Here is a 23,734-nt window from a genome sequence, read left to right as displayed (position 1 = left end):
CATACACAAAGATAAACTCCAAATGGATGAAAGACCTCAATGTGAGACAGGAATCCATCAAAATCCTAGAATTTTAAATTTTATTAAATTTTTATTAAATTTAATAAAAATTTCAATAGCCACTTGTGGCTAGTGACTAATATATTGGATAGCTCAGATGTAGGCAGATGAAAAGCAAAAGCCAAGCGCAGTCAGGCTCTGGGACGATGGGGGTGGCTAAGTGCAGGGCAAGGAAGGGAATTGCCTGTTGGCCCCAGAGAGGTACATGGTCCCAGTTCTGCTTTTGCACTGGACTAAGAACACTCAAATGATTTTCAAGGTAGCCCCCTCTTCATCCTCTCCACACATGGGTCATCCTTTCAGGGACCACAGAGTCATGTCACATGGAGCACAGAAAAGGGACTAACTTATGATTTGGCATTGGCTAGAGTCCTCTGTCACACACTTGCTGAGTGGCCTTTAGTAAGTCACTTCTGAGTCCCTGGCTCTCGGTTTCCATAAAATGAGTTGGACCAGATGGTCTGAAAAGGTCCCTGATATTTTAATAGACTAAAATTCTACGTCCCATGGATCAAGGTTCATTTTTACATATAATTCTATTTCAGGCCTGTGTTCTCTCTGACCCACATAAGAAAAAAAAAAGTTTTTAAGTAGGCTCCACACCTAGTGTGGAGCCCAACACAGGGCCTGAACTCACCAACCTGAGATCAAGATCCTGAGATCAAGAGTCGGCTGTCCAACCGACGGAGTCACCCAGGCAGCCCTGTAGGAGGAAGTTCTGAGTGAAGAATTAAGATGAGATGTTGCTCTAGGTTCCTCCCGCAACTGTCTAGAACCATACCTGACATTCATTCTTCTGTCCTCATGATAATATTTCACATTCGCTCTGGCTTTCAGAGAGCTGATTCACTAACTACCCTAATCCACACGATGACCCCAGGAGGATAGACAGTACGCCCATTTTACGTGAGAGAGAACGCTGAGGCTCACAGAAGGAAAGAATCTCCCAGATGTCAGGCCCCATGATGGGTAATGTACACGTCACCTTACAGATGCCCTTTGAAGCCCCCACTTTCCAGGTGTGAATATTGAGGCCCAGTAAGGCAAGATGACTTTCCTCACAGTATGCTGATAATAAGTTAGGCAGGCCTGCTTTTCTGACTCTGAACTCCTTCCTCCCTCTGCTTTGTGCTGCTGCTATTTACAACTTCCCTACAGAATGCTAACATGCTAACCCCCAGCATCACAGCTATCCTTTCAGATCATCCTTTCATAATACCCCCCCCCGCAGACCGACAAGCCTTAGAAAGTCATGTGATCTCTGTGCCTCTGTTTCCTCATCTGTAAAATTGAGACCACCAGTCCCTGCTTTACAAGGGTGTTAAAATCCTAGTGAAAGTGTTAAGTGACATATTAGCCCTATGAAGCACTCAATAATTGCTCGTTCTTATTGTGTTTGGAAACAGTCGTTTTTTGGCCCAATCATAATACGAGGCAATTTCCTTCACCCCCAGTCAAATTAAAATGCAAAGAAATTGTCTACAATTTTTAAGAAGTTTTATTTGGAAAACACATGGAATCAGTTGCATTATCCATATATCTACAATAGCAGAGAAACAGTGATGGTCGACCATCCCCATGGGGGACAAGTGTCCTTTGGCAAAACAAATAATAGAAATAACTCCAAATACAATTACACAGGACATAATAGGATTAAATTAAGAGAAGGAACGGGCTACTGGGAAGAGTTGCAAGTGCGGAGAAGGTGCATCTCGTGAGAAGCGTCAGGCTCAGTGACCTTCCCTGAAGACCTCCTCCTGCACCTGGAGCTGGAGCAGCTCAGTTCAGTTCCAGGTCATCCATGTATTCCTGGACCCAGGCCTCACTGGGGTTAGCACACACTTGTCTGCCCCTTTTGGTTTGGAATCTGTGGGACAAGGAATGGACACATTAGACTCCCACGGGATCTTGCCTGTGGTAGGTATTTTCCTCTTCTTGACCACGGTTCATGTTGGACAGCTCCAATAGATGGGGAAACCCTTCCTGGGTGGTGCTAGAACTGGACTCCTGGTAACTTCTACTTTGCATTTAGCTCCACCTCCTGGTTGCCCAGATTAGGAACAAATGAGTTTTGAGGATACGTCACCCCACTCATTCTCTATTGCCCTAGCAGTGACTTTTCTGTGTGTTTTTCTAAAAGTGGTTTAAGAAATCAGCCCATATCTCCTGTCATCTTTTCTACTTTCCCTGGTTTCCTGGCTTCCGCCTAATTTCCTCCCCCAGGAACCCCCTTCCTCTCCCTTGGCTCCCACTCAGCCCCCTCCAGACTCACAGGTGACATCATGACTTGATCCTCGTTGACTTCTGGGAGGGCTTCAGCCCTGAGAATTGCCTCCCTACTGCTTGATTCCACATTCCCCTAATAGGCCCCCCTTTTTAATCCTGCCCCCACCCTTGCCTCCTAGAGCAGCCCCCGGGTTGATACTCACACCACGGCTGGCTGGGAGCAGAGGCTGCTGGTCTCGAAGTAGTCGGTCACAAAGTTGCGAGGGAGCTTCCGAAGGGTGTAAGAGAAGCAGCAGGCGGTGGGAGGGTCTGAGCCCACTGGAAAGAAAGGCAGGGGGTGAGATAGAAGCTCTACAATGACCTGTTAATTTTGGCTTCAATCACAGACACTCAGTGGCCATCTCTGTAGAACTACCAGATCCCAAAATATGGTCCCATGTATCCAATCCGACTCACCTAAAGTAGGAGTATTATTCTGAATAGAAAACCTTGGGAGAAAGTCATGAAAGAATGAAAGTCATGAAAGAATCTAGAAGATTGGAGCTGGACTGAGTCTCAGGGCATGTGTCTAACTCCATTCATTTTATAGATGGGGAAACCAAGGCACAGAAAGAGACAGGAACTTGTTTAATGAGTCTACTGGTTGCTGTTTCTTAAGAAAACAGGAACTTGACTATTACTGAATGTCTACCAGATTCTACATTTAACAGCTACTTGGAAATCTTCCTGTCTCCCTTTTGTCCAATCCCTAGGTGCCACCATTAGATAAGCCCCAGTTAGAGATGTCAGCGCTGCCTACACCATGGCTGTGGAAGTAGCTTCTGGAAGAGTGGACTTACTTGGTGCTGAGAGCGCTGGGGAGTAGAAGGCAGCCACTAGCACGAGGAGAGAAAGGACGGTCACACAGAGCTTCATGGTTTCGGCAGAGGAGAGGCTTTCCTGGAGCTGAGACTGCAGAGCCCAGAAGCTTCAGAACCCGACTGTGTTCTGTGCTGAAACTGATTTGGGAACCCCTCTTTATAGGAACTCTGAGGCCTCAGACAGAGTTGGAGGCACAGGGGGGCAAATGGAATTTCCAGGGTAGAGATGATGTCATGGTGTCAGTAAGGAAACTGAAGCTAGCTGACAGTGAGCAGCCCTTCACAGCTTCTCTTCCCCAGGACGATGTCATCATGGGGTGGAGAAGGGGGAGTGGAGAAGTGGGCTGCGCCATAGAGGGAAGTGGTACACCAAAGGCAGTGATCAAGACTGTGGAGAGAATTGCAACCCCAAGAGGAAGGATGAAACATTCACACCTGCAAAGAGGCTTCTAGAGGAGAACCGTGCTGCTCTCGGGGGTTGGCACCTGCAGAAACTGGAGGTTTCACGTCAGTCTTGCCAGGGCTGCTGCAAGCCTGGCCTTAAGTAGGAGGGGGCGGCCAGGACTCCATGTCCCATTCCTGGGACACCTTCTGCTGAGTTGAATGACCTTCGTGCCCTGTACGTTTCCTTGGGCTTAACGAGAGAGCCCAGCATTGAATGTGCAGAAGGACCCAGCAGGGCAGCTCAGGAACATTTACAACTTCTACGTATTGGGGATTTACGATGGGCCAGGCACTGGGCAAGCTGCCACATACACATGACATCTAACCCTACCATAGCCCTGAGCAGGACTGTGATCATTCCCCTGGGGCAATGAGGATCACATCGCAGGATCCACTATCTCCAGGCCACACGGCTGTTAAGTGGCAGTGCCAAGATCTGAACTGAGATTCCTCTGATTCTAAAATCCATTTGCTTTCCACCCTGTTGCTTCCAGTACAAATATAGAATGTGACCACAAAGAGAGAAAACGTTGACCACTAGGGCCAATGCCACACACAAAGACCTATCTTATTAGGGTTGAAATCAGGAAAAGAGTTTGGGTCAGTCTGTCTTAGAACAAGAAGGGAACAGGAAAAGAAATAAAGATTTCAGTATGTTTACTTGACTGATAATAGAAAAGGAGAAAAAGTTCAGGAAGAATCAAGTTTGGAAGACCCAAGTAAAGAATGTTCCTCTAATGTAAAAATGGGATTGGATATACCTAGCAAAGAGCTTATCCATGTTAAGGATAAAATGTGTGTGTAACCTAAGCACATGGGTGTCCCCACCCATCCATAGGGAATTCCTGGCATTCATGGAAATCCCTGCCTGGTTGGGCAGCTGCTGTTGACCTGCAGGTGACCGCCTAAAGTTTACAAAGCCCAGGAATACAGTAGTGCATGGAGTGGGACTCGTGGGGGCAATTAGAGTGGTTGGATCAAGATCTCTATCCACCATCAGCTCACCCCGTTGACCCATCTGCTCACCCCCAGCCTCACATGACTACCTGCCTCCGCCCTGAGAAAGAAGAATGAAGAGGGAAAGGGGAGAGCCAGCCCTCCTGGGTGCTATAGAAATGTGGGCTAGGAGGAATCAGGGCAGCATTTTGGAGTACTTCAGGGCTAAATAAAGTTCAATGTCAACCTACCTCATCATTCCCACCCACCACCACCCACACACACACGAACTCTATTTCTCTCCTCCCTCCTGTCCTTGCCCTTTTCTTTGTGCAAGTCTTGTTTCAAATGTTCCAATCTTTACCAAGACCTCCATCTCCAGCTCTAAGTTTCTGCGATCCCTTGTATCATATATGCTAGTATCTCTCATGGTCTCTCCTGGTTGATGGAGTTTCATGTGCGTGCATCAAGCACCTTGCTTTAAGGGAAGGAGGATGTGTCTTATGTTCCCCCTCAAATCTACAGACTTCGTTATTCATGGCATTTCCATTCAAGTCAACTGAGTAAGTCATATGCTGTTTGTCAGGGCAGACAGAGCTAAATGAATCCCCAAACCTGCCCTCGAAGAGTTCTTAGTCTAGTGATGGTGTTGACAATGACAGAAGTAACAACGCCATGAGATGGAATAAGGTAAGTGTCACATCAGAGGTAGAAACAAAATGTCAGAGAGCCCAAAGCATGGAGAATACCATCCCTTGGCTGGCAATGAATGGTCCCCAGTCAAGTCTAAACCCCACTGTGCACTAAGAAGGAGCACTTGACATGGAGTCCTCTGTCTAAATGAGTGGTGTGTGCTGATCTTCAAGCTGTGGAGGTATTACAAAGGTGTCTGCCCTGGAACAACAGGACACTGGTGATAGATAAGAATAGGTAATTAGTCTGCATTGAGCCACACAATGAGTTTGACTGTTGACTTTGGCTTCCTAGCCTTGGTTTGTTCTTTGCCTCATGGAGGCAAAATGTTCTGTTCATTCAGGTCCCGACAATATTGCTGTGTTCACACCAGTGAAATTCCACACCAGAAGTACAAAGGTTTGTATCAATATGCTAAGCTGAATCGATGGCCTGTGAGATTTATACATTGAGGCTATTTCTAAGTAATAGTCAATAGAGAATGAGAACAAATCCCTCTTGAATACACAACAAAAAAAGTGCTCATCTTCTTTAGAGAACCTTCCCTGACCTCTCTTCCACCTGAATTCTGTATCTCCCTTTATGCTCCTAGCCCCCCCAGAGCTCCCTCCATCATATCCCATGTAATATATCTATTTGATCATCTGCTTCACTAAAAAGGGAGCTCCTTAATGTAGAAACCTTGTTATGCTTATCTCTGTGAACACAGTAGGCGTTCAATAAACACTTCCTTGATAGGTGTCCAGAGGCAGCCCAAACTACCAGTTTTAATGTGAGGGGATATGACAGGTAACATGGACTCAGGATGTGAACTTCATTTAGCTAAATGAAGTAAGAATAAACTGATCATTTTAAAAACTCTATCTAAAATGTGATTCCCCAGGCTTGATGGGGTAATTCTCTTCTTCTTCTGCCCTCCACCCACATACCCAACAGTTTTATCATCAAGGATACTATTCTAGACTCCACTCTTTCCAGCTTAGGGTTGTGAGAAGTGGCAGCAAGAGTCAACCATGGTCCCATGGGTCTCCGTGGCCTCCTTCTCACTCTAAGCAGGGAAACCCTTCACTTCCCCTCACTCGTGGTGACATAAAGGTTTCCCCTTTATCCTTCACTAGCACTCTGCTCATAATTCCATTTGGGCACTTTCACATCTCTTTTCTTATTTTGTCCTCCCAGCTTCCCAGGGCTGCAAGCAAGACCACCAGCCACAGCAGAAACAGGACCTTGCAAAGTCCTGGTACTTTTGATTTCCCCTGGTGTATCCTCATCCACGGTTTTATTTGATCCCAAACTGTTTTGCCATTGTACAGAGTAGGAGTACAAACTCAGAGAAGTTCAAAGACTTAATCAAGGTCACACAGGATGTGTGTCAATAACCGAGGTCTTCCAACTCTTGGGTCAGAGATAGCCACACTTTCTTTACAGGTGTGACCCTCTGAGATTGAAAACATAGGAAGCCTCCAAAGAGATTGTAAAGCTGCTAAGGAGCAGGAAACAGAAGCAGTCAATCCTGACATTCTGTGCCCCCCTAGAAGGAAAGTACTGAGATGCATGAGCATTGGGGACCATTGGGTGTCAGGGCCAAGAGCACTAGTCTCTAGGATGTGGAATGCCCAAAACTAGAGAAGTCCTTGGGAGCAAATGTTTAGACTGGACAGCCAAGGTGAGCTAACTGGGCGGTCATTTTGCCAAGAAAATAAACCAGTATGGGTAAATCCTTTGGTCTTGCCAATGTGGTAGCCAAGTCATGGGGGAAATGGGAGCAGAAACTGGATTGTAGATTGAAGAAAGAAGTAGAACATTATCCAAAGTGTGGGGTTCAGGATGGAGTCTGTAGGAAAGGGAGGTGATGGAAGCAGGTCGTCAGAGACAATCACACTCCACCCACAAGCCAGCAGCCTCACTCTTCTTAAAGAGGAAATGGGTCTTTTTCACCCACCACAGCTGGCTCTTCGCGGTCAAGGGTGGAGGTCGGTGACTTTAGGGGTGTTAAATTCCTGAGAGAAGGTTAAAGCCTCAACAGTGTTTGGAAAACTTTCAGTCTTCTTTAGGAAGCATCTTTCTTCCTTCCACAGTGCTTTTATACCTGTTTCAAGGTCTTTCTAGTTTGGTCATAGAGAATATCCAACAAGAGAAGAAACATAATTCAATAAAACTTGATTGAGTGTCTCCTATATTCTGGGCACTGTTCCAGGCACGGGGGATACATGCTTTGGAAGGTGGTAGTGAAATGTCAAAAAAGGTAAAGCCTGAGTTTCGTGGATTTTTTTTCATAGAAAATATACATCACCAATGTACAAAAATTAGAAAATATAAGAAAACATAAAGAAGAAAATAAAAATCACCCAGCATTCTGTACATGGTTTTGTATTTTACTATTGTCACTTACTATCCTTTCTTGAATGAGTATATCTTACTTTTGTTACTTTATGTTCTTCCATGTCATTAAAAACACAAGTTACTCAAAATCGGCATGCGTAGTATTTCACTGTTACTTAGGTCAGCCCATTCGGGTTGTTCTAACTTTTCTCTATTATAAATTTAGCTGAGATCTGAAAAACGATTAGCCCGGCAAAGAGTATGGGGCTGGGGTTAATCAGGCAAAGAACAAGAGACCTGTGATTTTTTTAACACATGAAATAGAGTAACTGGAATATTGTGGTAATAACGACAACAGTAACTAGCAATAACATAGCGCTTACAGGAGCCAGTAATATTCAAAGCCTTTCATAGATGCTAATGTATTTTATCCTCCTGGGGGTCCTCTGAGACAGATACTATTATCCCCTTTCACATACGAGGAAACTGAAGCACAGAGAGGTAAGTAACCTACAGAAGAATACCCAGCTATTACATGTCAGATTTGGAGATGACACCAAGGAGGTCTGGCTCCAGAGCACAAGTAAATCAGAAAAGGGAAATGTGCTTCCTATAAATTTATGTTAAAAACTTAAAAGCCAAAGTTCTGTTATGATGACGTAAAATGTCTTTCGGTTTTGCATTCTGCATGTCTTTGAACGGTGGAATCCATGGGTTTCCTTTTCCTTAGAAAATTGAGGAGATTACTTAAAAGGTGGCTTTCCTCATTGGTTCTAAATGTTCGTCTCCGCAGCTATCATGGGACGGTACCCGTGCACACAGGAATCCACTCTGCCCTGTGATCTCCCAGCAGGGTGAGCTGACACCTTATTCATAGAAAGCAGAGGAGAGGTCTGCACTTTTAAGGAATTACAAGTCGTTCAGAGGGCTGAGTCGAAGTTTCCAGGAAGTCTGAAAGTGGCAAAAAATAGACCAAGGAGGGAGGCAGGGTCAGGTCACAGAGGGGAAGCTTCCATTTCATGCTGGAAACCATGCAGGGTATTTGAAATATTTTCAACAGCGAGAGATAGAGACTGATTTGAGCCTTGGCAAAATCACTTTGGATGCCATGCGATGGGACAGATTGAAGAGAGCAAAACTGGAAGGAAAAACAGTTGAGAGGATGCTCTTTCACAGATATCATGGCAAGAGATGATGAGGGCCCGACCTAAGACAGTGGCCGTGGGAACAGTGAGAAGTAGATACACTTCATTTCAAATCTACAATAGATGCAGATGGGGGGAGGGAGGAGTCAAGGGTGATTCCCAGGTTTCTGGCTTGGAAGCCTCGTAGGTGAAGATGCTTTTTACTGAGTGGAGAACATAGAAAGGGGAGCAGGGGCACAGGGATGGATCCAATTCAATATCAAAGGTATTCCCTGATCTATTGCATATCCAATATGGCCAGAGGAGAACGACAAGAAGAATCCAAGATACAAAGGCCCTGGCTGTAGAAAGAAGGGGCTGCATCAGTGAGACATTTTCTCTCTAGGCTGCTAGAAAGGGGCATCTGGGATATAGTGTCAGCCTACCTGAAAGGTGGGGCCACACCTGAAAAAAGGGAACAAGGCTGGGTCGGACAGGTTGTCATTACCAGGGAGCCTGTCCATGGAGCCCTGCTGCTGAACAGAGTGAGATGGGACGGATGCCTAAAGAAGTGGAACCACAGAGCCAGAAACTGGGAGGACACCAATTCAGCAGGGCCAGGGTATGGGAAGCAGTGAGGAGGTGAGCAGAGCAGGACAAGGCAGTGATGTTGCAGAACATGAATTTTTCAGCCAAAATTCCCGGTGCTCATGGCTGCAATGCCCTGTTGGACTGGGGCAGGACCTCAAAAAGGCTGGAACGAGCCAGGAAGCGAGGACACAAATTAAGCCCCTCCAAACTGAAAGATCTGCCATGCGGACTGTGAGCTACTTTCTGTCATCACCATCTAAGAGATTTTGGGTGCTCCACCAAAGATCAAGACCTTGACACCAGGCTTTTTCTGATTCTTTCCTTCCTGTTAGTATGTCAACTCCATAGTGGGACTTTGGGCATAACACACACGGTTAGTCAAATCAGTGACTTATTCATTCATTCGCCAAATATTTATTAAGCTCTACTATGGGTCAGGCATTGTGGTTATCATTGGAGTTAACCTGCCAAATAACAGAGAGTCAAACATAAAACGGACCAGTGCCATCTGTGCAATCCCGGGAAAGTCATTTTGCCTGGGAACATCAATTTACCAGCTAGGAAATTTCTAAGACCCACTCAACCAACTCAACCATCCAAAGGCCCCCTTATATTATTCATTCAACATACGCACATTAAGCACGGACTTTTTATACAAGTATGTTATTTTCCGATCCAGTAAAAGCACATATGACAAAGGGCTATTTTTTGATTCGGGGGTTGATATGGAAAGACTTACAAATACATAAGCACTAAGATAAAATTTTATATTCAGTAAGCACCTTTATTAAAAAGAACAAAAATATAAGGAGTAGATACAATGTCAGACAATTCGTCATGTTATAATCATCATGTGCTAGCATTCGGTTTAAATTAACCAATAAGACGTGATACGAATTTGGTTTAAAATGAACAGAACATGGTCTAAATTTTTGGACAGGAAATTGCATAGATAACTAATTACCATGCAATGTGTGTGGCCCGTGCTGTAATTATACAGATGGATAGTAACGTCCATTATCAGCAAAGGGGTTGATTCAGCAGTTTCCAGTTCCTTCTTCTGGCCCTCCCAACTCATAGCATCCAACTCTCAGAAACTGAATCACAAGTCTGAAGGGGGTTCCCCAAGAAGTGAACGGAGGGAGTGCAGCTCAGGGTATCAGCTGAGGGCTGGGGAAGAGGGGGCGGGCAGAGGAGGCACTGTCTGTGATCTAGAGTTTCCACTGAAACAAGTGATAGACTCCTTTTTTGGAATTGACAGTAAAAAGGGAAGACACTTAGATGCTGAAGCCCAGGGTAACCTGCCATTGTCCTTGATTTTGCCTTTGCCTCTCTCAGGACCAGCATTAGCAATCCTAGGGATGGGATTACTAGAGCCCATGTGGGTTTTTTTGTTTGTTTGTTTAAGATTTTATCTATTTTTTTGTCAGAGAGAGAGGCAGAGAGTGCACAAGCAGGGGAAGCTGCAGGCAGAGGGAGAAGTAGGCTCCCAGAAGCGGGGCTTGATCCCAGGACCCTGGGATCGTCACCTGAGCTGAAGGCAGACACTTAACCCGCTGAGCCACCCAAGCATCCTGAGAGCCCATGCTTTTAAGAGCAGGAACCCTACAGACACAGGGAGGATAGAATTCCTAAGGTGTAATCTCGCTTTGCTTGTATCTTATTTCCACCATTGTTCTAGCCCCTTCTGGGGGACTTCAAAACCCTCCTGGTTTGACCCCAATTTAGTTTCCTCGTCCCTGTTTGCTCCACCACAGAGCAGCCACACTGAACTACTCGCTCCTCCCTCTGCACTGGAGGGTCCACACCTGTGACCGCATCAGCTGGACCTCTATTAACCCTCCCCCACTTATATGTGTTCGAATCCTGTGTACCTTGACCCAAGCAAAGTTCCATCCCTTCTGCGAAGCCTTCCCCAAATGAGGGAGGTCATGTCTCTGTCCTCCTGGTGCTGTGAGCCTCCATTAATTTTTCTCCTAGGAATCCTGGCACTTTCCGCTAAGTGCCGTGGTTACCCGTTTATATACTCTACCTGCCCCATCAGACGAGGGCACCGAGAGGACAAAGGCCAAAAGTGAATTAGGGTTATTAACTATGTAATAATAAAATAATAAAAGATAAAGAAGAAAAAACATGTAGATCTGGCTGAAAAGGAGACCCTTTCACATCACTGAAATTATGAATTGAAAAGAATAAGAAAACGGCTTCGAATTTGTCATTATTTATGTAAATATCACACAGGTTCCTTAAAAGAGTTCAGGGAAATGGGAATCAAAACTTCGTTAACAAAGGCCATTGGACAGAAACCTTAGCATATCAAAAATTTCTCTCAAGTTAGACAATTGATAACAATGGCAATGTTGCAAATGTTTTAAAACAAAATGTATTTGTAAATTGGTAGGCTGCCAGGAGGGTAATGCATTCTCACCTTTAAAAAAAAAATGAAGAAAATATCTGAAAAAAGGGAAAACAAAAAAATTAATCACCCATAGACCATAGATACAAATACAGCTATTACTGATCCTTTGGGACATTTATTCCCAATGCTCTTTATTTTTTCCATGCCTAGTGTTTATATATATACCCCATATATATGGTTACAGTAATTGTCATACCTGTGTGGATACACATATATACATAGATTTGTATAATTCTTCATCTTGTACAATTTTTCATCTTTTTTATAACCGATGTTACGATGTATTTATGCTAGAACAATCTAGCATTCACTTTATCCTTCCCTAACAGAGGAGAATTTAGGTTTTCTTATTTTAGAATCATAAATGATGCTGAGTCAGAAACCTTTCGTTTAAAGATGGCTCCGTGTTTGGGTTTGTTTCTCTAGAACTCCTTCCTAGAAATGCATTTTCTAGGGGCGCCTGGGTGGCACAGCGGTTAAGCGTCTGCCTTTGGCTCAGGGCATGATCCCGGCGTTCTGGGATCGAGCCCTGCATCAGGCTCCTCTGCTAGGAGCCTGCTTCTTCCTCTCCCACTCCCCCTGCTTCTGTTCCCTCTCTCGCTGGCTGTCTCTGTCTCTGTCAAATAAATAAATAAAATCTTTAAAAAAAAAAAAAAAAGAAAGAAAAGAAATGCATTTTCTAGGTTACGGGGTATAAATATTGTTAGGCTCCTGACATATGAACGCCCACATCTAATGTATTTTCTGACCCTCATCTAGTGTTAACCCAGAGCCCCTAGTCACCCGGTGACTGCCTGACGACAGGATGAACAATGGAGATGTGACCTCATGCTTCCAAGTCCCCCAGCGAGAATTCCCCAGTTCGGCTCCTTGCATCCAAGGCAGGTGTGTGGCACCCTCTGCAGCCCGTCACCTTGCCCGTCCGTGTGGATGGAACGGCGGAGGGAGCGCAGAAGTCGCAGCCCTGCGGGAAGGACCGGGCTGGCGAGTTCATGTATAGACCAGTTCTTATGGGAAGGGCCCGGCTAAGAATAGCCTCGGGTCAACACTTAGCCCTCTCCTCCCTCTCACGGGGGAAACCATTTCCTCACAAGAAACCAGAACAAGTCATGAGTTTCAGGCTGAAACTTCGAGCTCAGAGAAGCTATTCTTGGATATCCTGAACCCCTGTGGTCCTCTAGGACCCTGAGTTGTGCAACACTCAGCGTGACAACACCACTGTGCTTAAAAATTTCCCTCCACGCCCCCGGATTCCATTTCCCCTTCCACCAGGGCTGCCTATAAAGAGCAGGGGAGGTCTGCTCACCCTCCAGAAGGACGCAGGCAGCCTCGAGCGCCCAGGCCCACCTCTGCGGACAAACGAGCCCAATCGCCGCGCACTGCTCAGCATCATGAAGGTCCCCGGGGCTGGGCTCGCCGTCCTCCTCTGCACCATGGCCCTCTGCAGCCAGGTCTTCTCTGCACCATGTGAGTCTCTGTTGTTGCCACAGCGGTCCCCACTCTCTCCCCGCAGTCAGACCACAGCTAGTTCTGTCTCATGGCCTTGGGAGCCCCCAAGAGAAAATGGGGAGCTTCTCAAAGGGCTCAAAAACATCATGGCCTTTCTCCTCCTTTTGCTTTCATCTTTATGAAGGAGTCTTAGCTACCCCAGTCCCCGGATCTGAGAGCCAGGAGGAGGTAGGGTATTTGGCGTCCCATTTTACAGATGGCAAAATAGGGCCCCTAAACAAATGAGTTTGCAAGAGGCAGGATCCAAGCCCGCTGACCTCCCAGTGGGGTCGTTCTTCCCCTCACTCACCCGAGGTGCCCCCAGTGCTCTGTCCCTCGGATGTCATAAGAGAGATGTCCAAGGTTTCTCTTTTGCTGGGGCATGACTTCTTAAACCAGGCAAAATTTCCAGAGACAGATGAGAAAAGAGCAGTCTGCTTGGATGTTTGGATCACATCAAGAAAGACAGCCCACGACAAAGAGGCAAGGAGAAGGAAGGACACAGACAGAAGCCGGAACAGAGACAGGCATATTTCTAGGCAAAGATGCCCAGCGCCTTCCAGTGACCCCGTCCCCCAGCTGTTTCCCTCTGAGTCTGCCTCACCCTCTCAGGGATCCTTTTCCTTCTGAACTGTGACTCAAGCCCATTCTCTCTATTCCTCCACAGTTGGTGCTGACACCCCAACTGCCTGCTGCTTCTCCTATGTCTCCAAGCCGATTCCACGCAAGTTCATAGTCGACTATTTTGACACCAGCAGCCAATGCTCCAAGCCTGGTGTTATGTAAGTGCCAGTCTTCCTGCCTTCCTCTGGGGGAGATAGGGAGGGTCTGCAGTGGGGGCAGCACCCAAGGGCATAGACTGGCCAGGGGCGCCATCCTGGAAGGGTGCAGCCCTCTGGGGCCTACCCAGGAATGTAGGACCCAGGTTTCTGAGGTGTGATCTGACCTGGCCGGGGGGGCTTGCAAAGTCAAGGAGGGTTGGCCCAGCCCAGAGGGAGGGGAGGGAGAAAGGAGGTGGCAGCAGGATCCCCTGGGGAGTGGGGGTGGGGCTGAACCAGTGAGAGCAGCTCTCTAGACAGATGGGCAGAGGGTCCCTGAGACCGTGGGCATGCTTTAAGCTGCCCAGGACAGAGTGGGTTAGGGGCCACAGTGGGCCCAGAATTCTCTTGCTGGATTCCTCAGTGTATAACCCTTCCACCCCTCTCCACAGCTTCCAGACCAGAAAAGGCCGCCAGGCCTGTGCCGACCCCAGTGACGCCTGGGTCCAGGAGTACGTGACCGACCTGGAGCTGAATGCCTGAGTGGCCTGGAAGCTTTGAGAACCCAGTGACCTCAGTGGGCTGCCTGGGGAGCAGAGGTCCGAGCCTTGGAAACACCCCTGGGACCACCACAGCTACCTCTCCTGCGGGCTGGCTGTCGCCAAACAGCCACACTCTGGGACTCTTTCTAACTTAAGTTTCAACTTATTTATACTATTTAATTTTTGTTATTTATTTTCAATGTCATATTCTGGGACCGTTCGCTCCGAGAGACCCCAAGATACCTTCCTCACCACCCTCCCCTGCTCCCTTCACTTGCGCTGTGATTGGTGACGACTGTGTGACTGTCCTAGTGTATTCTAGGCAGGAGTGGCACCCACACCGCCAGACTGACATGTGTGTATGGGATGTTTCTGTTCAGTGCTGTGTTCGGCCCCAAGAAATAATAAAGATGGTCTTTTGCAACGGAAACTGGCATTGAGTGTGGTTTCGTTTGTCCGGAAAGTCAGAATCGCCGGTCGAAAGGAATAGTAAGCAAAAAACAGGCAAATGTGAGATGGAGGGAACTTGGGATTTCCAGATCACTGAAATTCTGAATGTTTCATAAATCAAATCATGATATACATGCTCTAGGAAAATTCACTATGCCAGTGGGTATTATTAAGAAGAGTATTCATAGTGCGTATTGATCATAAATCAAGCTTTCTTAATAACAATTACTAACATATTTGAGACCTACTCCAGGCTGAGTGCTTTTTAAGCAGGGTCCATTTGATCCTCACAATGAAACAATACAGTTTAAATACTATTAATATCTTCATGTGATACAAGGGTATCCAGCCAGGCTCAGAGAGGTTAAGCAACTCGGCCAAGAGCACACAGCAAGTAAGTGGTACCACTAGACTTTGATAAAACTACAGACTCACTCTTAAACACTAGCAAAGTTGTGTCCCAAAACACCATCTACTGTCCTCAAATCATAAGCAATGACTGTTTAAGACACTCATATCAGAGGGGCGCCTGGATGGCTGTCAGTTAAGTGTCTGCCTTCAGCTCAGGTCATGATCTCAGGGTCCTGGGATCGAGCCCTGCATCAGGATCTCCACTCAGCGACACTCTGCTTCCTTTCCCTCTGCCCCTGCCCCTACTCCTGCTCTCTCTCGCTCACTCTCTCTCAAATAAATAAATAAAATCTTTAAAAAAAAAAAAAGACACTCAGAATCTTCAGGTGTGGACCTGGGAATTGATAGTTCTACAAACTTCACCAGGTGTTCTCCCTGAACATTAACAGCTGAGAACTACGGAAATAACACGATTCACCACTCTTTTCCAAACACAGCATATGGCTGCATAGAGTAACGGAATATGGTACGCTATTTCTGTAGAAACCATGCTTCACAAAGTAAATGGCTAACATTAGAGGAGGAAAAGACAGCCAGCCCACACGTGGGGCATGTAGGTTTCTACTATAAGCCTGTTTCTAGTTAACTGTGAATGCTGAGCTATTTAATAGATGGGTTGCTCATAGTGTTAACTATAAGAAAGGTACGCTGAGCCAGAGCCCTTTCCACAGGAGATAAATTCAAAAGACTGGTGCAAAATCCAAACATGTATTAATTTTTGTGAGCCATGATTACTTCGTTTTGTTCAGAGTCATCTAATTTTTGCATCCAAAATTGGTTTAGAATTGTAGTGATCAAACTCTTTAGAGTACAATTAAATGCTACACCATGAAGCAAACATTAAAAGGCACATAGTATGACCTAGATACCATTCACCCTGATTCCATTTCTAGGAATGTATTTTGCAGCAACACTACTAAAGGACAGGAAGATGGAGGCACAAGGATTTCTTGGCAGCACGGTTTGTAAACTGCGAACTAATGGAAACAACCATCAGCAAAAGAGTAAGTCAATAGAGGATTGAGATGCCTGTCAATGGAAAATTCTGCAATCAGCTAAAAGAATAACACACATCCATATCTATGGAAAGCGTGCATCATAGTATGTGCAAAAGGTGAATGTGCTTACATCTAGTCTAGGCATATCTACTTTACGTGCATGTTACAGAACTGTACATATAGAACAAGTTTACTTTTGTCTTATTTTTAAAAGCCATAAATACATATATATGTATGTGCTTAAAAATTTCCCTCCACGCCCCCGGATTCCATTTCCCCTTCCACCAGGGCTGCCTATAAAGAGCAGGGGAGATCTGCTCACCCTCCAGAAGGACACAGGCAGCCGCGAAATTTGGAAATTTCCAAACCAAATATTTGGAAAGATACATCTCCATTTTCCATATTCCAAATCTCCATATTCCAAACCAAATAATGGACACTTCTTTTTATTTTCTGCACTTCTCTTTTATTTCTTTTTCAACGAGGACGCATTGCTTACCTTGCCTCTCTGATTTGACCCTATCCTTTGATGGATGGTATTCCATGCGTTGGAATAACTCTCTGGTGATTCTGAGCTGACAGAGAAGATAGAGCTCGTCGTGGCCAGTCATAGCAGTCTTGACGCATGGATTTTATATAGGGCGGGCAATGCAACAAGCAAGTCATTTGCCCAAGACTTTCATATCTCACACACACACACACACACACACACACACACACACACAGCTCCTCTCAGGAAGCATTTTACCATCCCCTCCACTAAGAGGAGCCCCATTCCCCGAACACCGTTACCCCCCACACCCATGATAAGTGTGTAGGCGCTATCAGGAGAGTGGGAGGAATAGCCTTGTCTCCAAAGAAGCAGCAAAACTGTCACCATTTCTTCTCTTTTGGTGTCCAGCATCTTGAGACAACCAAAATCTGCTTATTTACACTGAATGATTTCTCAAGGTCCAGTGACCCAAGCCAAAGGAGACGCTTAACCAGGTCCAGCTTCCCCAAACACAAGCATTGTGAACAGCGTAAATAGAACGAGGACCCCTGTGCTGGAAAAGGGAGCATGGGAGTAGCATTGCTAATCAGCTTACGGGGCATTGCGGAGTCCAAGTTGTACTGAGATCCTCCGTCAGCCTCTCTGGTTGACCTCCCTGGGGAATGTCCTCCCTGGACTAGTCTGAGATATGCATGGGGGAGAAGCCCTTCTCTGGGGGCTGCCTGCTCCTATCCGTGTGAGCTAGGATCCCGAGCTTTGCCTTAGGTGTTGAGCAATCAATGGCCATTTCTGGCTGGTCTTGTGGTTTCTTTGGCAATGTAACACCCTTCTAACGAGAGGAGGTCTCTTGTCTCTCTGCTTGTGATCAAGTCTATTGGTTATCTAAAGGCAGACAGCAGAGAGCTTGTCCAGTCCTATATTTTGCATGTCAGCTGAGGGGTGAGAATGCAAGCTTCCCAGCACAGGCCTCAGTCCTGCAGCCACCCCTACACCCCTGCCTCCCAGCCCGCTGGTGACAGACCTCTGCCTCCACGTCACCCCTGCAAAGGTGGGGCAATGCGGGGAAGTGACGAATAACTGACACCGCGCCCCAAGCCACGTCCTCCCTGCACGTTCACACAGAGCTGACTGTCCTCGTTAAGTCAGGGAGATAAACATTTCATAGGACAAGGTGGGGAGGGTGAGTGAGGGATGCAGTTAGACCCCAACTTTCTCTCCTGTGCCGTTTCTCACCTCCCTGCCTCTGCGTGCACTAACTTTAGCTTCAAATAGAAAATTCTGCATTTACAGCCCTTAGAGACTCCAGACGTCTGGCTCTGGGTTGGCAGGTTGGAAAAGCCTTTCTTAGCAAAGATGATTTTTTTTCCTCTTCCAATTTCAGATAAGGCCATTTTCAAGTAGTCTAAACTCTCCTAGAGGACCTCACTAATGGATGCAAGAAGTAGCTATTATATTCCAATATTTACACTCCTCCCAATCAAATTCCTCAACGTTGCAGACTTAGTACTTGGCACAGGGCCTTAGCACCAACAGATGATAGGGCTCAGTTCAACCAGCAGCAATGCCATGTAATGGTGGTCCTGAAAAGGCGGCGCCCAGACAGCCTGAATGTCACCTGGGAACATATTAAAAATGCAAATCCTAAGACCCCCTTCTCCTCCCTTTAGTGGGTGGAGCCCAGCCATCTGTTTTCACAAGACTCCCAGTAATTCTGATGCACAGAAAGTTTAAACACCACTTCCACTGAACGAGGTCCTTGGCAAATTTCCTCATACTTCTTCAGCAGACCCCACACTCCAGTTGGGGGCTGTTACTGTTCACAGACCCTCTATCTCTGCCCAGACACTGGTCTCTGCATTTCTCAGGATGCTGGTATTTGAAGGGGGGAGGGGGGAGCAATAAACCAACCTAACAAAGAGGCTTGAATAAATGAGCCTTGTGGCCCCAAGACTGAAGGGTACTGGCTCCAGGCAAGGCGGCATGGGGCAGCCCCATGGCAGCCCCCAGGTCCTGTTTTCCTCTCTGACCTCCATCCACATCAGAGTCCCAGGATGGCTGCCTTCCAGAGTCACATGAATCCTTGCTCATCGTCTGCAGGGCAGAGAGCCTGTGTCCCCATTAAAGAAAATCACTAGGTTCTTCCAGATTTGACTGACCCTTAAGTCAGAAACCCAATTCCTAACCAATCATTGTGGCTAGGGGGATGCGTTCCATGGATTTGCTTAAGCCAATCAAGGCACATACCTGGATCTGTGACATGGATGAATGTCACAGAATCTTAAAGCCTGAGAGGGGAAGAGAGGCTTCCCAAGGGAAATGTGGGTTTCTGGTATCAGGAGGGATGCTGGTCAGCAGAAACACATGTTTGCTGTAATATGCTTGTCCTTTCCCAGTGGACTCTTCTCCTACCATCTGAAAGGCACCAACTCTTCGTAGGTGATAAATGCTTCGTCTCCTTTGCTCTCTGGGTTAGAAACTGTTAGTCTTCCATCTTCCCGAATTACTTTATTTTTAAGAGCACGCTGACTTGTATACTTCCTGTTGCCTTATAAATGACTATTGCTCAAATCTGAGGCTAAAGAGACACGAAGCTCTTCATGTGCCAAACCGACCACCAGAAACTAAGGCTGCATGTTCACCCCGGGACATACTAAGTGGGGTAGAAGCTGGTCCTACCACGAGCCCCACCGACCCTGAAGCAGAACACTGGGGATGGGGAAATGAGTGAACTCCCAGAACAATGAGCCAACATTACTGAGCTTGCCCTCAGTGAAGAAAAGAGGAGAGTCCTTTAATATTGGATGGACAAAGATGTAGATGACAGAGGACACCTCATACTTACTTCTATTCCCCTTCCTTTCTGGGAACAGCATTTGCAAAAAAGTGATATCATATGAAATTGACCACATCCCAACACCATGAGTGGGTCCTGATTGAGATAACGTAATTTGCATTTTGGGTTTTTTTTTTAACTTACCATAACATAAGCATTTCCCATGATATTGCATTATTTGTAAAGCCTCCCCAATAGCAAATTGAGTGAAGGTACCATAACTCTTCTCATTATTTTCACACTGTAAGTGATTTAAATTGGGTCCAAGTTTAAATTGCTATCAATATGCTGGAGACCAAAAGTGCTAATGTATAAATTTTTTTTTCCATATTTGAATTCATCTACATGGGAAATAGATTCCTAGCCATGGATTATCAAGGTCAAAGGCAAAGGTCATTTTAAAGTTCCTTACGCACATTAGTGCCCATATCCAACACGTCTTTATGCTGTCTGCCTTGTATGTTTTGGGCCCTTGGTGAATCTCTCTAGAATGAGCGGTGTCTGAAAGGGTGCCTGCGTGTTCAATCACTCCTGAAGACCACACTTTGCTAGCACAGCTCTGTCCACCTGGGTGCGATGTAACCTGGGTGGACCGATCAGGACTCATACGGCATCATTGCATGTCACATCTATTAGTAAGAAAAACTCTGGAATCACACAGAAGTTTCTGCTTTGCTGGGGGAAACTATGACTACAGAGCTCTAATGAGAAGGACCCAGCTAAGTGTGGTCCCGGGATGACACCAGCATCTCACCTCCGCTTGCTGTGGAAACCACTTCCCCAGAAACAGCCCTAGTCGATTGAGCACTTGAACCATTCTTGCAAATACCCTGTGCCTGTGGTTACCCAAGACCCCTCCTGTATTTACAAGTCAACAAGGCGCCACTGTGCTTAAAAACTTCCTCTCTCGTCACCCTAAGTTTCCATCTCCCCAAGGCCCAGAGCTTACCTGAAAAAGAATAGGGGACCCCAGAAGAAGGCTGGCAAGAGCGAGTCTCATTCTGGCCCACCCACTTGGGCCCCCACTATCCTCCTCACCATGGCTCTCTGTTCCCAGGCTGCCTTTCATGAGTCTCCGGCTGCCATTTCCTGTTGTTGTCCCTCTCTCTGTGGGGTCAGACCACAACGCCAAAGTCCTATGGGTACCCAAGTGAAATAGAGAGCTTCCCAAGGGGTTTTCAAAATGCCCTGCACTACCTGTTAAGCCGGCTATTCTTTCCAAAGGAGTTTTAGCATTCTAGTCTATGTACCTGGAGGGCAGGATGGGGACTTGTCTATTTTGGGAAGGGGGACACTGGGTTGGTTTTCAACAAGGGGCAGAATCCAGCTTCAATTGCTTCCCAGTGATCAACTGAGAAACAAACACACCCCAGTGCCAAATTACAGGTGATTTACAGAGACAGTCTCTTGCTGGAAAAATCTCTTCTTTTCCCCCAATAGACCTGGAACAAGCACCAGACTGTTCCATTAGCTGCATTCCCTGCAGAAGGAAACAGACACCACACTTAAGACTGGAGCAAAGACGTGAGACAGAGGAGGTGGTCCGTCCAAGATGGCGCCATAGAAACGTCCTGAACTCGCCTCCTCCCACAGATACACAGTGTCTACAGCTACATGGGGGGCAATTTCCTCTGAAAAAGACCAGAAAACTAGCTGAGCAGCCATTTCACATGAGCAAATGAGAAGAGAGCCCCATGGAGGTGGGCTGGAGAGATGGAGCAGCGGTCTCACAGTAACTCCTCCCCACCCCCCACCCACCCGACACTGTGATGTTCAGTCTGGAGCTTCTCCCTGAGGAGCCAAGGGAACCTACCCCACATCAGGCACCCCAACTGTTAAGAACTGCCCCTGAGAGATGAGCCCCCAAACACCTGGGTTTGAAAACCAACAGGGCTCGAGTCCACGAGACCCAAAGTGCTGAGCGAACAAGGAAACCTGGTGAAGCGCCCAGACTGCAGGGCCCGTCGGGATTCTCTCCCGGACGGAGGGCCTTTTTTGTGCTCTCCCTGTGCCTGGCTCCCCAGCAGCAGTATGTCTGGGAGGGGAGCTTTTCTACATGTCTGGTGCCCCAGGTTTTGTGGTGCATTTCTGGGTCCCATGGGACTGTAACATCAGAGACTACCAATCAGGGAGAGCAGGCTACCACCCCCCGGCACTGCACAAACAGCGGCGGACACGACAGCCCCTCTCTCCACAGAAGGCCTGTTTCCTGGCCCTGGCTTCCCACCAGCCTGAACCCAGGGTGGGTTCTGACTGAGATCTTCTTCCTCAGGACACTGACAGGGCTGGGCACACCCTCGACAACCGGGAGCTATCAAAAATAAAACAGGCTGCTTGGACAAGCACAATGGTTCAAGAGATATGTAGAGCTGGAGTGAAATTGAACTCTAAGGTTCTCCCTCAAAACTGGGAGAGGTAGCTGTTTCATCCAATATGTAGAAACACAGAGTCACAAGCAAAGTGAGGAGACAGAGGAACACGTCCCAAACAAAAGAACAAGACAAAAGCTCTGAAAAAAATAAAGAGCTAGAAGATTCTTACTATTGAACAATGAATGCTATCTCTATCTTCTTTCTTCTGACTTTATCATTGGGCAGAAGGAGCTGACTCACTTAGTGTGATGAAAAATGACTCCGGCTCAGGCTGCCCCTTTCCTCAGAGTAGATAAAGGCCCCCAAGGATCTGCTTTTTCTATGTCCCCTGGCAGATCCCTAGCAACATGGTCGATGGCTATTATGAGACCAGCAGCCAGAGCCACACAGGGCTGGTCCTCTTGTCCAGCTCTGGGGAGAAGCAGGACATACAAGAATGGAGCCAGCAGGACTTTGAGTAGGAAACAGCCTGGAAAGGCATCGCAGGTGGGTGAGAGCCATTCTAGGAAACCCAGAGCTTCGAGGTCCTACCCAGTGGCAGGACACAAGGAGAGGCCACGGGGCTGTTCTCTAACCTGCCTGGGTCCTGGGATCCAGGGGAGAGCTGCCCCAGGCAGAGGGGAGACTCCCTCAGTCACTGAGGAAGGGTCTAGGAATCTGAGGTTGGGGAAACAGTCCTGAGGAAGTAGGCAGACTCTGAGCTTCCCAAGGCAGAGAGGGTCAATGGGAGCAACGTGGAACCAGGAATTCTCCTGCTGATTCCCCAATTTTTATAATTCTGTTTCTCTTCACAGCTTCCCAACCAAAGAGGTCAGGAGGTCTGTGTCAGCTCCCCCGAGTCCTAGAGCCAAGCACATCCTTGACCATGGAGCTGAATCCCTGAGTAACCTGGAAGCAACAAGAAACTAAGGACCTCTGTGGGCAGATGAGGGAGCAGGGACCTGAGCCCAGGGAATTTGCTCCAGCTCCTGAAGCTTCCTGCACTGTGTGCTGGTTGTCAAGCAACTACACTCTGGGCCTCTTCTGGATGTAAATTTAAACTTATTTAGACTCATCTTTGTAATGTACTTCCGTGCATTTTCTACTGCCTGTAGAGATCCTACGACCCTCTTGTCACCACGCCCCGGCGCCCTCCAATCACACCGTGGTTGACACATACTCAAGTGTGTAGGGGAGTGCTTATGTTTAGCATTTTCCAGGGGAAATTGTTTCAAAACCATCAACCAACAAATATTTATAGAATGTTATTTACCACTTCTGTGTTTAGCTACATGAAATAATGGAAATTCTCTAAAGCAAACCAGCCTTTTGGGTGATTCTATGGGTTTTGTTTTGTGACGAAGTCAGGATCTCTTGTTGGAAAAATGATGGGGGGACAAAGAGTAAGAAAATCTGAAGAGGGGAAGTCAGCAGAAAGGAAATGACAGTAATACCTGTATCTACGCATTCCTGAAATTTAAAAACAAAACATTATCATAGAAAACAACGATGATAAAATATCATGTACCTAGCAGATAATGGACACGCACTAGGTATAGTCATTCTTCATATATATGCATGCATTTAAGTTTATTTTTCTCATGAATCAAACTTTCCTAAAAATTATGTATTGTCCTTTCAATCCTAACAATTTCACCAAGGTTTCCATTTGACAGAAGAGGAAGTGTTGGCTCAGAGAGGTAAAACAACTTGCCCACAGTCAAGCAGCCAATAA

At 46.6% G+C, this 23,734-nt stretch overlaps 2 protein-coding genes across 2 annotated transcripts; one reads left to right on the top strand and one right to left on the bottom strand.

The window, feature by feature from the left end:
- Positions 1-1,549: 1,549 nt before the first annotated feature.
- LOC100468796 (C-C motif chemokine 4) lies at positions 1,550-3,537 on the bottom strand. Its single transcript, XM_002931082.4, has 3 exons — positions 3,126-3,537; positions 2,490-2,604; positions 1,550-1,927 (listed from the first exon to the last, which is right to left on the bottom strand). Exons 1-3 carry the CDS (start codon positions 3,199-3,201, stop codon positions 1,840-1,842), a joined length of 279 nt encoding a protein of 92 aa, XP_002931128.1. The 5' UTR covers positions 3,202-3,537; the 3' UTR covers positions 1,550-1,839.
- A 9,387-nt stretch (positions 3,538-12,924) lies between these two features.
- On the top strand, positions 12,925-14,913 carry LOC100469047 (C-C motif chemokine 3). Its single transcript, XM_002931083.4, has 3 exons — positions 12,925-13,142; positions 13,831-13,945; positions 14,374-14,913. Exons 1-3 carry the CDS (start codon positions 13,067-13,069, stop codon positions 14,462-14,464), a joined length of 282 nt encoding a protein of 93 aa, XP_002931129.1. The 5' UTR covers positions 12,925-13,066; the 3' UTR covers positions 14,465-14,913.
- Positions 14,914-23,734: the final 8,821 nt, after the last annotated feature.

Source organism: Ailuropoda melanoleuca, chromosome 13 (assembly GCF_002007445.2).
Source record: "Ailuropoda melanoleuca isolate Jingjing chromosome 13, ASM200744v2, whole genome shotgun sequence".
NCBI classification, from domain to species: domain Eukaryota; kingdom Metazoa; phylum Chordata; class Mammalia; order Carnivora; family Ursidae; genus Ailuropoda; species Ailuropoda melanoleuca.
Note: the sequence above shows the minus strand (reverse complement) of the source record. Positions and strands in the feature narration are given on the sequence as shown.

What these genes read in the sequence shown, in the direction of transcription:
- LOC100468796 (XM_002931082.4), bottom strand. Translation starts at nt 3,201, where the DNA reads ATGAAGCTCTGTGTGACCGTCCTTTCTCTCCTCGTGCTAGTGGCTGCC. An exon ending in CCCAGCGCTCTCAGCACCAA is followed by an intron (nt 2,605 to 3,125) that starts GTAAGTCCACTC and finishes CTTTCTTTCCAG; the next exon opens with TGGGCTCAGACCCTCCCACC. An exon ending in TGCTCCCAGCCAGCCGTGGT is followed by an intron (nt 1,928 to 2,489) that starts GTGAGTATCAAC and finishes CTTGTCCCACAG; the next exon opens with ATTCCAAACCAAAAGGGGCA.
- LOC100469047 (XM_002931083.4), top strand. Translation starts at nt 13,067, where the DNA reads ATGAAGGTCCCCGGGGCTGGGCTCGCCGTCCTCCTCTGCACCATGGCC. An exon ending in CCAGGTCTTCTCTGCACCAT is followed by an intron (nt 13,143 to 13,830) that starts GTGAGTCTCTGT and finishes ATTCCTCCACAG; the next exon opens with TTGGTGCTGACACCCCAACT. An exon ending in TGCTCCAAGCCTGGTGTTAT is followed by an intron (nt 13,946 to 14,373) that starts GTAAGTGCCAGT and finishes CCCTCTCCACAG; the next exon opens with CTTCCAGACCAGAAAAGGCC.